Below are 14,848 nucleotides of genomic sequence, written 5' to 3' on the forward strand. Positions count from 1 at the left end.
CTTTTAGCCCATTTATCTTTTATTTTTGTATTCTTAATTCAAGAGTTTGGAGGGAACATAAGGCACATGTGACTATAGACTCTCTACAAACTCCAGTATACCTTTCATGTGCCTTTTTTTTACATTGGTTGTATGAAGTCTTCCAGAAATAGTCAATGTACAGTAATTCCTAGCTAGCACAGTCATACAGATCACAGCCGATGCAGCTGGGTTTTATTTCTACATGACTATACTGTGTTAGCACATTGCAGTCATATAGAGACTAACAATCCTATATAAGGCTCCAATAGTGCGGTCTATGCGCACCCAAAACACCAACACTAAAACCAATAAATAAAATACGAATGCAATAAAGAAATGTCTTTTATTGATATATCAAAAAATTAATTAACTTAGTTAAAAATATATATCAAGGGAGATGGAACTGATACACAACCCCAACAAAACAGTGGATTTTACAGGGTTCCATTACATAAAGTGCTACATCACAAAATAAATAACAGTAAATGGAAAACCTATACATATATATATATATATATATATATATATATATATATACTGGGCACTGGGTTGATATTGCACAGAAAGAGTGAACCTCAAAGTGAGTTATACAGAAAAAAGCACCATCGAGAGATAGTAAACGTTACCCATACATGTCCTTAGTATAAAAGTCCACCTCACCATTCAACTGACGCACGTTTCGTGTGTTGCTTTATCGAGGGTGATCGATAAAGCAACACGCGAAACGCGCGTCGAGTGAATGGTGAGGGACCCGGCACGATTAGGTGAGTATAGGGGGATCTAGCAGGGGGTCAGGAGCCTGTCACCCCGGCAGAGGGGATGACAGGTCCTCTTTAATCATTTTTTACACTTATTTCAGTCAAAGTCACTTTGAACGGTGGGGTAACTAATATAATGTATAATAATTTCTGCATGATATTAACAGAAACGTACCTGTAATGGTGACCGTATAGTTATACATTTTGTCCCTTCCACAGAATCGATTTGACAAACAATGTATCGCTCCACACCAGAATCTGAATGTCTTACACAGTGAAGACTTCGACCCACTTTGGTTAAAGATATTTTGTCACTTGAAGAGTGATTCCAAGGAGCTGGTATGGAGGAAAACAATCATCTTAGTTTATACGGTTTAATTATTTTCAAATTTTTACACTGTTGGTAGATGCTGTCAGAACAAATATCTCTAATGATTCCCATTAATCATCATCAGAGTTAAAGCACAAGCAGAAAATATTTTGTTATATAGTTTGTTACATACTATAAGTAAATTACATTATGCAGATAAATAAAACTAAAAACCTTAAAGGGGTTATCTAGGATAAATGCATAATTAGCCATGCTGCTGGGGCTGCGGAGTACATGACAGTAATGTATACTTACCTGTCCTGCCGCAGTTGCTGGTTCCCAGGCCCTCAGAGTCTATGCTGACTGCCCATTTCCTGTGGGAACAGCATGTCATCGGATGCTGTGAAAATATTGACAGCAATGCAGAGCTGATGGCCCAGGATCCAGCAGCTGCGGTGGAGTGGAAGGGGTAAGTATACATTACAGTGGTACCTCGGTTTAAGAGTAGCTTGGATTGAGAGCAAGAGTTTTTCAAAATTGCTCAAATTTTTTCTAAATTGTAACTTGGTTTAAGAGCATTGCTTTGGTTTAAGAGCTCCCTTTACTGGGTGGGAGGGGGAGTGGCATGGTCTATATACATGTAGCTTGGACTACAGCTTTGTACTCTGACCTAGGAAGTCTCCATCACCTTCCAAATCCTAGTGGATCCACTTGAGGCTGGGGCTAACATCAGGGGACAGGACTGTGGAGGTAATCTCTTCATAGCTGTAACCCCTTTCTCCCCAGATAGAAAGTGCTGCTATACTGTGCTCACCCTATACCCTGCTCATTCCTTCATACTCCCTGCAGTCTCTGTCAGCCCTTGTGTTTCCCATCCTCTGCATTCCTGCTATAATGTACCTGCACTCACACTCAGCTATACACACTGCTGTATAGAAAAGTTTCTGTCACTGTCCTCCTGCACAGTTCTGTGATTCTCACTTACTGAATGGTCCATGCTGAACACACCCCCTTCTGGTCATGTGGCCACACAGACCTCTGACAGCAGCCCTGCTTCTCTATTCTAGCCTGTTGTACTACACTACTGCATTATGGGAATCTGCAGTTCCATCCTGTATCTTCAAACTGCTGCTGTGTTTTCAGCTTTATGAATTTACTATACATTATACTCCACATGCTTATCGCTATACTGTACAGTAACTTATAATATCACATATCCAGCTGTCATTAAATGTTTGTTTCATTTGTTTTACATGTTATTCAGAATAAAAAAAATTATTTTAGGTGTGGAACCAAGCATCTTTACAAGATGGGCATACTACTGACAATATAAAAAAAAAATTAGATTATATAATATATATATATATATATAAATATATATTACACACACACACACACACATACATTGAAGTGCTACAACAAAGCCTTATCTGATGAACAACACTTTTACCAAGACTTGATCCAAATAAAGCTGCAACGTTCCATCACATGATTTGTCTGATGTCACATGGCTGCGGGGTAGCATCACTAGCTGCAACTTTGTTATCCATTGTGCTGACTGCCAACACTATGTGGCATCAGGTGACAGCACCCATCACTGTGCAATGACTCAGGAAGCAGCAGGGACCCTGATCATCATTTATCAGGTATGTTTGAAGGAGTTAGAAAACCCCTATAACAGGGGTAATCAACAACTTTTAGTGAAGGTCCACTTACCGGGGTCTATTGTCAGGTGAAGGTCCAAGCTGAACATCAGTAGGAAACGTGTTTTGTTACTTTTCACAAACGTTCAACTATTTACATTACAGAATTGATGCTTATTAGTGGGAAAACTGGCGGTTTTCTCTCTCACCAGCACTTTGATATTGGGTACAAAGGGGGAAACTGCCCTAGTAGTATATAGCCCCCCTGTTGCTCCCCCAGTAGAATATAGTCACCCTGTGCGCTCTCCCCCAGTAGTATATAGCCCACCCGTGAGCTCTCCCCCAGTAGTATATAGCCCCCCTGTGAGCTCTCCCCCAGTAGTATATAGCCCCCTGTGCTCTCCCCCAGTAGTATATAGCCCCCCTGTGAGCTCTCCCCCAGTAGTATATAGCCCCCCTGTGAGCTCTCCCCCAGTAGTATATAGCCCCCTGTGAGCTCTCCCCCAGTAATATATAGCCCCCCTGTGAGCTCCCCCCAGTAGTATATAGCCCCCCCTGTGCTCTCCCTCAGTAGTATATAGCCCCCCTGTGAGCTCTCCCCCAGTAGTATATAGCCCCCATGTGAGCTCCCCCCAGTAGTATATAGCCCCCCTGTGCTCTCCCTCAGTAGTATATAGCCCCCCTGTGAGCGCCCCCCAGTAGTATATAGCCCCCCTGTGCGCTCTCCCCCAGTAGTATATAGCCCCCTGTGAGCTCTCCCCCAGTAGATTATAGCCCCCGGTGAGCTCCCCCCAGTAGTATACAGTCCCCCTGTGCACTCCCCCCAGTAGTATATAGCCCCCCCAGTGCGCTCCCCCCAGTAGTATATAGCCCCCCTGTGTGCTCCCCCCGTAGTATATAGCCCCCCTGTGCACTCTCCCCCTGTAGTATATAGCCCTGTGAGCTCCCCCAGTAGTATATAGCCTCCTCTGCGCTCACCCCAGTAGTATATAGCCCCGCTGTGTGCTCCCCCAGTAGTATATAGCCCCCCCATTAGTATATAGCCTCCCTGCGCATTCCCCCCAGTAGTATATAGCCCACTTTGAGCTCCCCCCAATAGTATATAGCCCCCCAGTAGTATATAGCCCCCTGTGCGCTCCCCCAATAGTATATAGCCCCCCCAGTAGTATATAGCCCCCCTGTGCGCTGTTACTGTAGTATATAGCCCCCTATGAGCTTCCCCCAGTAGTATATAGCCCCCCTGTGAGCTCTCCCCTTATAGATGGCCCCAGACAAAAAAACAAACAAACCACAACCCACCTAGTACCTCGCTCCCCCGCTGCGTCTATCTTCTTCTTTTCTCCTGTCGGCTTGGCCCCCGACTGATATGCGTTCTCTGGGGATGTCCCGGGGATTCCCCAGCAGAGCGTGCACCAGTGACCTCAGTGTACACTGCCGGTCTGTACTTCCGGGAAGTTCAGGATGGCGGCGTACACGGAGGTCACTGATGCGCGCTCTGCTGGGGAATCCCCGGGACATCCCCAGAGAGCGCATATCAGCCGGGCCGACACTGCCCCCAGCCCCACAGGCGTACTGAAATCTAAGGACAGTACGCCTATGGGGCGGGAGGCATTGCAGTGGGGAGCGGGACACATGGGGGCCGTCCCGGGATGGGGCGGTTGGGAGGTCGGACCAGGGGTCCGGACAGCTGGCCTACGCGGTCCGGGTTCGGACTGCGGTCCGCGTTCGGACCGCGGACCGCCAGTTGAGGACCCCTGCCCTATAACAACTCAATGTTAACAACAATGTTAATGTTTCTTTGTTAATCTATGTTACTCTTTACAAAAAAAATATATATTTTCAAAGCATGCATTGGTGACTTACTGAGCTGGATATAGAAGAGTTTGCTGCTAAGACTGGTCATAGCTGAAAACTGATCAGTCTGAGTTTTGGTATGGACATAATCCAGGCTAAGACTCTGCCCATCATCCAGTTCTAGGCTCTTTAAACTTGGGTCAACATTTAAAGCAGTAAATGAGTCACTTAAAGAGATAGAAATACAGAGACCCAGGCAATTGTTGATGACAAATGGAGCTTGATCTTTTCTGAAGACATCTGATGTTTGGCTGGCTGCTTCAGCAAAACCCTGTAGCACAAAATGTTCAATAACATAACAATTAGAGAATAGCAATTCATTATGAACATTAAACAGGACCTGTCACCCCCCGTGCCGGGGTGACAGGCTCCCGACCCCGTTAGATCCCCCTATACTCACGTGATCCCGCCGGGTCCCGCTTCCTGAGCCGGTCGGGTCACGGAGATTTCAGCGCCCGAAGCCCGGCGTGCGCGCTAAGAGATGAGTCCGATGCCCATAGAGAATGTCGGAGCATCGGACTCCCCATTCATTCTCTATGGGCGTCTGACTCAGCTGTCAGCGTCCGCGCCGGGCTTCGGGCGCTGATATCTCCGTGACCCGACCGGCTCAGGAAGCGGGACCCGGCGGGATCACGTGAGTATAGGGGGATCTAACAGGGGGTCGGGAGCCTGTCACCCGGCACGGGGGGTGACAGGTGTCCTTTAAAATAAAGAGAACATTGTTGATGATCCTTCCCTAAATGGGTTACTCAAAAATAAATCCTTATCCCTTATCCACATGCTCAGCCACCACTACATTCATTATCTAGGGCAGTGCTTCTCAAATTGTGAGGCAGGCCTCACCAGTGAGGCGCCTCCTAGTTGTTGGTGAGGCCCAGCTGGGGAACCAGTTTTCACAAAGTAACTATGATCTGCAAAGTTCTTTGGCTGTTTGCAAAAATCTTCATTTTACCAACATTATTAATTTATTTCGTACTTGCTTTATTAGTATATAGAGCTTGGGAGATAGGTGAAAGGTAGCCCTAGCATTATTGTCAGCTATTTAAATGGACTTTCACCACATGTAGTGAGGCCCAGCATCCTCTTGGTCAGTCTGGTGAGGCCCAAGCATTGCCTTGGTCTGTTGAGTGAGGCTCCGGTAAAAAAAGTTTGAGAAGCACTGATTTAGGGGATACCAAAACACTGTTGAGTGCTGAAATCACCCATATTCAGAAGTCCCATAAACTGTGAGAGGAGAAGTGCATGTTGCAATTTACTCAGATGGCCATTCCTGTGATCTGTGCATAGGGGTAGGTTTACATTTATATTCTGGCATTGTTTTTGTGATTTTTTTTCTTGTTTGTATAAGTTATTAGGAGGCACACGCCTCTCAGTAAATCTGGCGGAACTGTGGCCTGCCCGCTAGCAGGTGTAAATCATCCCTTCTTCCTGCCCCCATCATCGAGCCAGGCGAACACAAGGGAAAAGGCACAAATTTTTGCGCAAACCATTTAGACTCTATTTAGACTAAATTTGCTAAATTTTGTTTCCAGTAAAAAAATAAATAAAAATAAATCAGTGTAAAGGTGTCCACAGCCTTTAACATACAATTCAGTAATATTTTTACACTTAATTATTGAACTTTAATTATAATGCCTCAAGCATTTGTGGACATAAAACAGAAACCAGAATAAAAATAGTATCCACACACAATTCTGTGCCCAAACAAGATAACATTTGAGGTAATATACACATGGCATATTGTCTATCTATACAGAAATGTTGGCTGATCTGGGCTCGGTCCCCAACATCTCCCAAGGAAACAAGAAAGTGCAGATCTTCTATTTCCAGTAAGCCACTGACTATCCCTCTTACCTTCTGGGAAAAACATGACATACCAGTTTAAACTTGGCTAAACATGCTTGTAATTGGGGAGTTTGGTAGGATAACTGTACATCAAATTCTCGTTTGGTGACTAAATACATTGTGTCTATGGTAGATGTGAAAATGTTTACAGGGATTTATTGAACTCCTTACCTGCCCTAGGTTAGTCAGTGTTACAATCCCGCATTTAGACAGTGTGATGTTTAGTTGATCTTTAGAATAAACATTTATTGCTGTAACATAGTCTGGTATCTTGTAGCTCTCCTCTTCACCATCAAGTTCACAAATTAGTTTTCTTAATTTCTTTTTCATCTAGAATAATAAATTTAGTATATATTACTATATATGTATCTTTAGGTTAAAACAAGATATGCTTTACAAGCATTTGCACAGATGTGGAGCATACAGTATGTGCCTGTACTGGAGTTTAGAAGTTAAACTTACAGCTTGAGGCTGGGTTCACACTAGGTATATTTCAGTCAGTATTGTGATCCTCATATTGCAACCAAAACCAGGAGTGGATTGAAAACACAGAAAGGCTCTGTTCACACAATGTTGAAATTGAGTGGATGGCCGCCATTTAATGGCAAATATTTGCTGTTATTTTAAAACAATGGCTGTTATATTGAAATAATGGCAGTTATTTACTGTTATATGGCGGCCATCCACTCAATTTCACCATTGTGTGAACAGAGCCTTTCTGTGTTTTCAATCCACTCCTGGTTTTGGTTGCAATATGAGGACCACAATACTGACTGAAATATACGTAGTGTGAACCCAGCCTAAGGGTGCCTTCACACGTACAGTATCGCTGCGTTTTTATCGCTGCCTTTTTGCTGCATTGTTTACATGCGCGTTTTGATTTTCACATGATTTTCATGTGAAAATCAAAACTCGCATGTAAAAATCGCACCAAAAATGCAGCGTTAAAAACTCAGCGATACGGTACGTGTAAAGCTACCCTTAGGCTATGTTTTCACACAGTATTTCTGTTCAGTATTTTGCAAACAATACCAAGAGTGGATTGAAAACACAGAAAGGCTATGTTCACACACACTGTTGGAATTGAGTGGCTGGCCATCATTTAATGGCAAATACTGTCCGTTATATAAAAACGGCGGCCACTGTTTTAAAATAACAACAATTATTTGCCATTAAATGGCGGCCATCCACTCAATTTCAACAGTGTGTGAACATAGCTTTTCTGTGTTTTCAATCCACTACTGGTTTTGATTGCAAAATACTAACCAAAATACTGAGCAAAAATACTGTGTGAGAACACAGCCTAAAGCAATAGAAAACGTAAAGGGAACTTGTCACCAAGACAATGTTGTATAGCAGGAGGAGCTGAGCAGATAGATCCATTGGGAAAAGATTTAGCATAACTTATAACTTGTTGATTAAAATCCCTGCTCATTCTGTGTTAAGGAGTCCAGTAAACAGTGTTAATCAATGGCAGGATCACTCACTTTAACATGACAGCAATAGCTTAGATAGCATTTTAATGTTGACTGGTTCCCTTTAAGGCAAAAAGGTAGATTCACAGTTCACAGCAGATTTCCCCCTGTGCATATCGCAGCAAATCCACTGTAATACTCTTTATCTATAGCCCTATATTCTTGCAGCAGATTTTAAAGAGGTATTCCTCCCAAAATCTTTTTTACAGGGTTAAATAGCCAATAGCCCACCCATTGCTCTATGTATTGCTCTGTAGAAGTAATTAGCTGTTCTGAGCCATTTTGAAGCTGTTTCTGCTTTCTCACCCCCTCTCCATGCACAAAGTAAGGTTAACGCCGTTCACTCCGACACGCTCCTTTCTCCTGGCCCCCACCTTCGGAGTCGGGATCACGTGTCCTCTCTTAACAGACAGGTTGACAGGCCAGTTCCATCCCTGCTGTAATAGCACCCTCCCCCCACACAAACCTGAGGTTGACTACCCTTCATGCGGCTGCTGCCGCTCTCCCTGCTCCCTCCACCCCACCCCAGCACACACATGTCAAGCTGGCTCGGGCTCTGTCCCTGCCGCTGCCCCTGCTGATAGCACACCTAACTCCCCCCACCCGCCCGCAGACACAGTCAGTCAGCTCCGGGCTGCGACCCTGCCAATAGCACCCCCCACCAGCACACACAATAATCCGACATCCGACTCCGGGCTCTGACCGTGCCGCTGCCCTGCTGATAGCAGCCTCCCGTACACACGTCAAGCCGGTTCCGTCCCTGCTGCTGCCCTGCTCTCCCAGCTGATTCCCGGCAAATGATGTAGCAGAGTCAACTAGCCTATTATCCAGAATGCAGCAGCGACAGGGGCTACCTGGTTTGACATGTGTGTGCTGGGGTGAGATCAGCAGGGAGAGAGCAGGGGCAGAGGCAAGGATGGAGCCAGTTCTGCTGCATTATGTTGTGATAGCTGTAATAAAAAGCTGGCTGCAGAGCACTCTGCTGGGAGTTGTAGTTCTTCAGCAGCTATCAGTAATTTGATGCAGAAAGCTTCATATTACTGATAGCTGCTGAAGAACTACAACTCCCAGCATTGCTGTTAGAGAACTACATGATGATCAGCTCTTCTACATCAGGGACCAATCAGGAAGAACCATTGCATTATGGGAAATGTAGTTTTCTGGCAGAAGCCATCTTTGCTGTAGATTGACATTTATTTAAAATGTGCTCTGTGTTTTAAGTTTATGCTGGCATATGTCAAAAAGTTATGTTGGTGTATACTTTGCATTTAATAGTATGAATGTAGTCTACTATTGATTGGATTCATAACCTTTCTGAATGTATAATGTCATTTTGTGAAACAAAACAGAGTAGCCGTCTGTAACTTATAAAAAGCTACCTTAACTTCAAGACTCCAAGGGCGAAATTTATCACTTTGCTCTATTTCCAGAGGTTCTAGCAAAGGCTCCCATACACCAAACATTTCATTGTAGTAATGAACCTGAAGAAAAAAGAAAAAAACATATATAAAAGTTATAAATCAGACTAGAAATAAGATGATTTATACATTGTAACATAACATATCAATCACATTTTTTATTTTCCAGGATTAAAAACTTTCTGCAAAAAGTAGTCATCCACCTGTCTTTAGGTTTTGTGTTGTATTGCAGGTCAGCTCCATTCATTTCATCAATGGAGCTGACCTGCAATACCATACACAACTTTCCCAGAAGACAACATCATTAGTAATGACTATAGGTACCTCTAGCTCAAGCTGGCTGTACAGGTTTATGAGGGTGCTCCAATTCATCACATTTCCTTTGAAAGAGGACTTTGCTAAAAGCATGGGCAGGGTTCTGTGGCCAACACCAGCTTCTAGGGTAATAATAATTGAGTCAATATTCAAGTCAAATTTTTCTCCTGTTAAGACCATCTGATCAGTTTCACTATTTTTGTTTTCTGTCTCATTTTCTTCTTCAAGAAACCACAATTTCAAATCCTTTAAGTCTTTTTTTTTCCAAAGATCTGGCGGAACGGGGCTAGTGACCTCGCTTACGGATTCTTTTCTGGAAGTAGACAGTGCTGATGTGATGGTGATCACTGTGTTTATAATAACTGGAGAGACCTAGAAAAAAAATCCACTCTGCATGAATACTGAAATCCTGGACAAACATCAGATAAATTACGTTTCTAAAATTAGGTGTATCAGAAATAGATGTAAATTGCACTACAGGAAGAGCACAAGTGATGCACGTGTGATATATAGATGTGATGCGGCCATTGTTCCACAAATAATGTCCATAATTTTCTACATAATAGATTTATTTGCGCAATGACGGACGTTATTATTAAAGACGGCTGTAATTTTTACATAGTGTGAACCTAGCCTAAAACAAAAGATTGCTTTCCAGCTACTAAAGTAAATTTGTACTGCTTTATGACTGACGATCCGCTTCTCAGCACAATATACTACTAAACTGGTCAGTCATAACTTTTATGGATGTGCTACCATGTCTATTTTTCTCTCCCTAGAGTAAACTTGTACTGCTTTCCCTTATAACGTTCAACAGAAAAATGCTTACCTTTAAAACAAGGGATTTTATTGAGAGTTCAATATTCTGTGGACCACCATTAGACTGAACACTTTGGAAAAACACATCACATGGTTGTAAAATCTATTTAAAAAAAAAAAAAAAAAAGTTAAAATGATTTAGAACTGTGTTGGGATACATGTAAAACAAAAGACACCAGTTCTGGACCATCAACGTTCACAGAGTCAATTACAATATAAAGACACAGAAATAACTGTTTATCAGTACCATGCCTTAGCCCATGTAACTTTACAACTCAGCACTAAATATGTTACCTTACATCAGGAAGGGGATTGCAACTGCACTTGCCTAGCATCTGCTCTGACATTTACTGAGGTGGGGACAGTAAAGTTATTGAAAAGGAACAGCTGGTGGTGATATACTAAATTTTTTCTTTAAGTGCACATACAAAAATATCCTAAATCTGGAGCTAAATTTAAAGCTTACATGTCATTTCAAAAACCTTAAAAGTGATCAACCCCTTTAAGTGGTGACTGGATTTCTGGGCTCTTATTGTCGTTATTGAGAGTCCTCTCCATGGTGCACAGCTATTTTTCATTCACTGCATTTCGAGGGCAGGGCCAGAGCTGGGCTGTTTGCCGGCAGTACTTACACAATGAAATCCTTCCCCCTACGTCTCTGGCCAATGACATCACAGCACCTACTCTATGCTATGTCTTAAAGTTGCTGATGAAAGTGCACTGGACTAAACAGGCTGACATTGTACAAGAAAATAATTTAAAGTACACTACTATAGATAGCACATGGATAAGAAAGTTACCCATGCACTGAATTTACAAGGTGCTGTGTGAGCAGAAATGTAAGACATAGCAGCAACACAGTAAATGAGTTATACAAGGAACTGAACTGCTGCTTCTGATTACAAGCTAAGCAAGGGGAAGAGGGAATTGCATTCAGGAGCCAGCACTGTGTACATACAGTAGTATACAAGAAACAAGACACAATTGTTTACACATGGGATCCTAACTTTATGGGTGATCACAAAGGGAAAACTTGATTAAAAGGGATATAAAAAAATTAGAAAAACATGACCACTTTTTTTTTCTAGAAAAGGCACCAGGCTTGTCCTTAGTCTGGCTGTGGTTTTGCAGCTCAGTTCCATTGAAGTGAATCAGGGGCGTAACTAGAAATGGCTGGGCCCCATAGCAAACTTTCCAAGCCCCCCCCCCCTTTCCAGCCACTGGGGAAGAAATGGACGTATGGTTTCGGCCACATACATTGGCTGAATCTTTTTTTTTCTACATGGTTTTTAAATGCTTAAAATATATAAACAAGGTTGCACATTAAATGATCTGCATATTGTCTGTAGTGATTCACGTCATAGGATTGGTAGGTAACCGCTTCAGACACTGCGCATTTAACATATACAGCGATACCAGACCTAAACAATGCCACCATACTGTGACTGTATAACAGCACCATACCAGACCTGACCAATACTGCCATAACAGAACTGAACAATACTGCCATACTGTGACTGTATAGCAGCACCATAGTAGACCTGAACAATAGCGCCATGTTGTTGTGACTGGATAACAGCCTGGTACTGCACTATATATCCTGTCTTCCACTGTACATGTGTGTACAGATAGATCCAGCCTGGGACTGCATGTACGTATCCTGTCTGGCACTGCACGTGTATGCTTGAAAAGGACAGTGATGAGGCCGTCAAAAACGTCGCACCCTTTGAATTTTGCTGTGCTGTACATGTTATCTACACCTTTGATGGAATCAAACTTTTTTCACGATTTATAAGTTATCCGTTGTGCCGTGGAATATATCTGGACTAGATAGATAGATCCAGTCTGTTGCTGGACTATATATCCTGTCTGGCATTGCAAGGAAAAATGGGACAATTCAAATTATTCTATGATTGTATGTAGGGTGACTACAATGCAGTCCTACAGGAGCTGCAGTCACAGGGTAGCTTTGTATGTTGACAGTGTGGGACTACAACTCCCAGTGTGATCTGTCTGTGCAATCTGTGTCTCCATTTAGTCTTTGAGGAGGATGGGGGCACAGACAGACCACATTGGGAGTTGTAGTCCCATAATGGCACAGCTCCTGTAGAAACACACACACACACACCACACTTCTAGGTGACAGCATATACTTACAGGAGGAGGCAGGAGCTGTTACGTCTGAGGTCCGGCAGGAGAGGGCTGTGCAGGCAGCTGACAGGCCAGACAGGAGAGCGGCCTCTAGCTGCTGCAGGAGGAGAGGAATCTCCTGTCAGGGCTTCTTCTCAGTGACCAGGAGAGGGAGAGAGTGTGCACTCATGTTTTATCTCCCCCTCTCTCTTCTGTGATGCCCCGGCTTATACGTTCCCCCACTACACCCAACAGGGCCCCCTAACCATCCCCACACTGACACACACAAGAGCCCTTTATTCATCACCCTTATCAGCCCCATCCCCCCTCCCCTCTCTTTTAACTTTTTCCTTTGTTCTTTAGTGGATTACCTGCAACACACTGGACTGGTCATTGAGGAGTTACTGACGGGAACCACTGCCAGAAAGGAGCGCTCACCTAGCTCTCCGAGGGGGGGCGGGGCACAATGCCAGTGCGTGCAGCCATTGCTTTTCATTAGCTGCTGCTCAGAGGACGCAAGGACGGCTGCACTACAGGGCTGTGATTGGCGGAGGCGGAGCGTCCCTGCGTGTGCGGCCCCTCGCTTCCCATCAGCTGCTGCTCAGGGGACGCACAACACACCCTCTCCGGTCAGGCAGCAGGCTATGTATACGCGCGGCCGCGGCGCTGTTTACACATCTACTGTCTCTCCTGCCCGCTAAGACAGGTGTCATGATGTTAAGTAGACTCTACCTAACATCATAAAACCTGTCTTAGCGGGCGGGCGATGGCAACCCCTGACTCCTGGGCCCCTGTGCAGCCAAAATGGCTGCACAAGCGATAAGTCTGCCACTGCCCTGCTTGACTAGTGTCCTTAATAGCTAAGCAGGGAACATCACTCAGGAAGTCCCTGCCGGGCCCCTTGATGTGCCGGGCCCCGTAGCAGCAGCTACGGCTGCTACTGCGGTAGTTCCGCCACTGAAGTGAATGTAGATGAACTACAATAAAACACAATCTAAAGACAAGGGTGGTGCTGTTTTTGCAACAAAGTAGAAAGTGCCATTTCTAATCCTGGATAACCCCTTTTACTTTCAGAGACAGTGTAGATCCTCTTGAGAAGGCAGACAGATGCAGCTTGCATTCTCACAGTGCAAGCTTTCTCTATGTCTTGCCCATAGCACTTGCACACACTTCCTCTGTTCCATCTTGGTCTCTCTCTCACTAGGGACGGCAGTAAAAAAAAAGACTGCAGAGAATGGAGGTACCAATTGCTGGTACAGACTTCAGGCTTTTCTGGTAGTTGGACTGATTTGCAAATGTGTTAGAACTAGCATAGGTTATCAAATATTAACACTATACAGTGGTACCTTGGTTTAAAAGTAACTTGGTTTAAGAGCGTTTTGGTTTAAGAGCTCAGTTTTTCAAAATTGTGACTTGGTTTAAGAGCATTGTTTTGGTTTAAGAGCTCCCTATACTGGGTGGGAGCGCAAGTGGAGGAGGGGCATGGTCTGCATAGTGGGGTCTACAGCCCTGTACTCTGACCCAGGAAGTCTCCCTCACCTTCCAAATCATAGCAGATCCACTTCAGGCTGGGGCTTACATCAGAGGACAGGACGGTGGAGGTAATCTCTCCATAGCTGTAACCCCTCTCTCCCCGGACAGAGAGCGCTGCATGTATGTGCCCATATCTGTCCTGCTCATTCCTTCATGCCCCCTGCAGTCTCTGTCAGCCCTTTTGTATCCCATCCTCTCCATTACTGTACAGTAACTTATAATATCACATATTTAGCTGTTTCTGAATGTTTGTTTTATTAGTTTTACATGTTATAAAAAATCATTATTTTTGGGGTGTGGAACCAATTGTCTGCATGATTTCTTATGGGAAAATTTGCTTTAGTTTAAGAGTGGATTTGGATTACAAGCGCGGTCCTGGAACAAATTATGCTCGTAATCCAAGGCACCACTGTATTCCTTGACGTGCTCCCAATATACTCAATGGGGGGACAGTTATTAAGACCGGACCCATTTTCCCTGGATGGATTAACTAAGAGGCACACACCTCTTAGTGAACCCGGACGGCCCTGCACAACAAATCTACACCTGCTTCCAGGCGTAATACATGATTAATGAGGCGCAGTAGGAGGCCACAAACCCTTGCCAACCCCCCCACCCCTCGCATGCCCATTTGGTGAGTGGGGAGTACAGCAGGCGTACAACAGGAGGAAGGGGTAATTCTGTCCCCCATGATGTGTTTCCACTTGCTCTTCACAGTTCAGCATCG

General features: G+C 44.1%; 1 protein-coding gene across 1 annotated transcript in view; it reads right to left on the reverse strand.

Moving 5' to 3' along the window:
- VPS13A (vacuolar protein sorting 13 homolog A) overlaps nt 1-14,848 on the reverse strand; it is a 153,830-nt gene that overhangs the window by 62,519 nt on the left and 76,463 nt on the right. Inside the window, exons 40-45 of the mRNA XM_069961812.1 lie at nt 10,469-10,561; nt 9,649-10,011; nt 9,286-9,387; nt 6,603-6,761; nt 4,596-4,857; nt 955-1,115 (exon numbers count right to left, since the gene is read on the reverse strand). Coding sequence (XP_069817913.1) covers nt 955-1,115; nt 4,596-4,857; nt 6,603-6,761; nt 9,286-9,387; nt 9,649-10,011; nt 10,469-10,561 — 1,140 coding nt within the window. The remainder of the gene's footprint in view (nt 1-954; nt 1,116-4,595; nt 4,858-6,602; nt 6,762-9,285; nt 9,388-9,648; nt 10,012-10,468; nt 10,562-14,848) is intronic.

The sequence above is a fragment of the Dendropsophus ebraccatus genome, chromosome 3 (genome assembly GCF_027789765.1).
Source record: "Dendropsophus ebraccatus isolate aDenEbr1 chromosome 3, aDenEbr1.pat, whole genome shotgun sequence".
Taxonomy (NCBI): domain Eukaryota; kingdom Metazoa; phylum Chordata; class Amphibia; order Anura; family Hylidae; genus Dendropsophus; species Dendropsophus ebraccatus.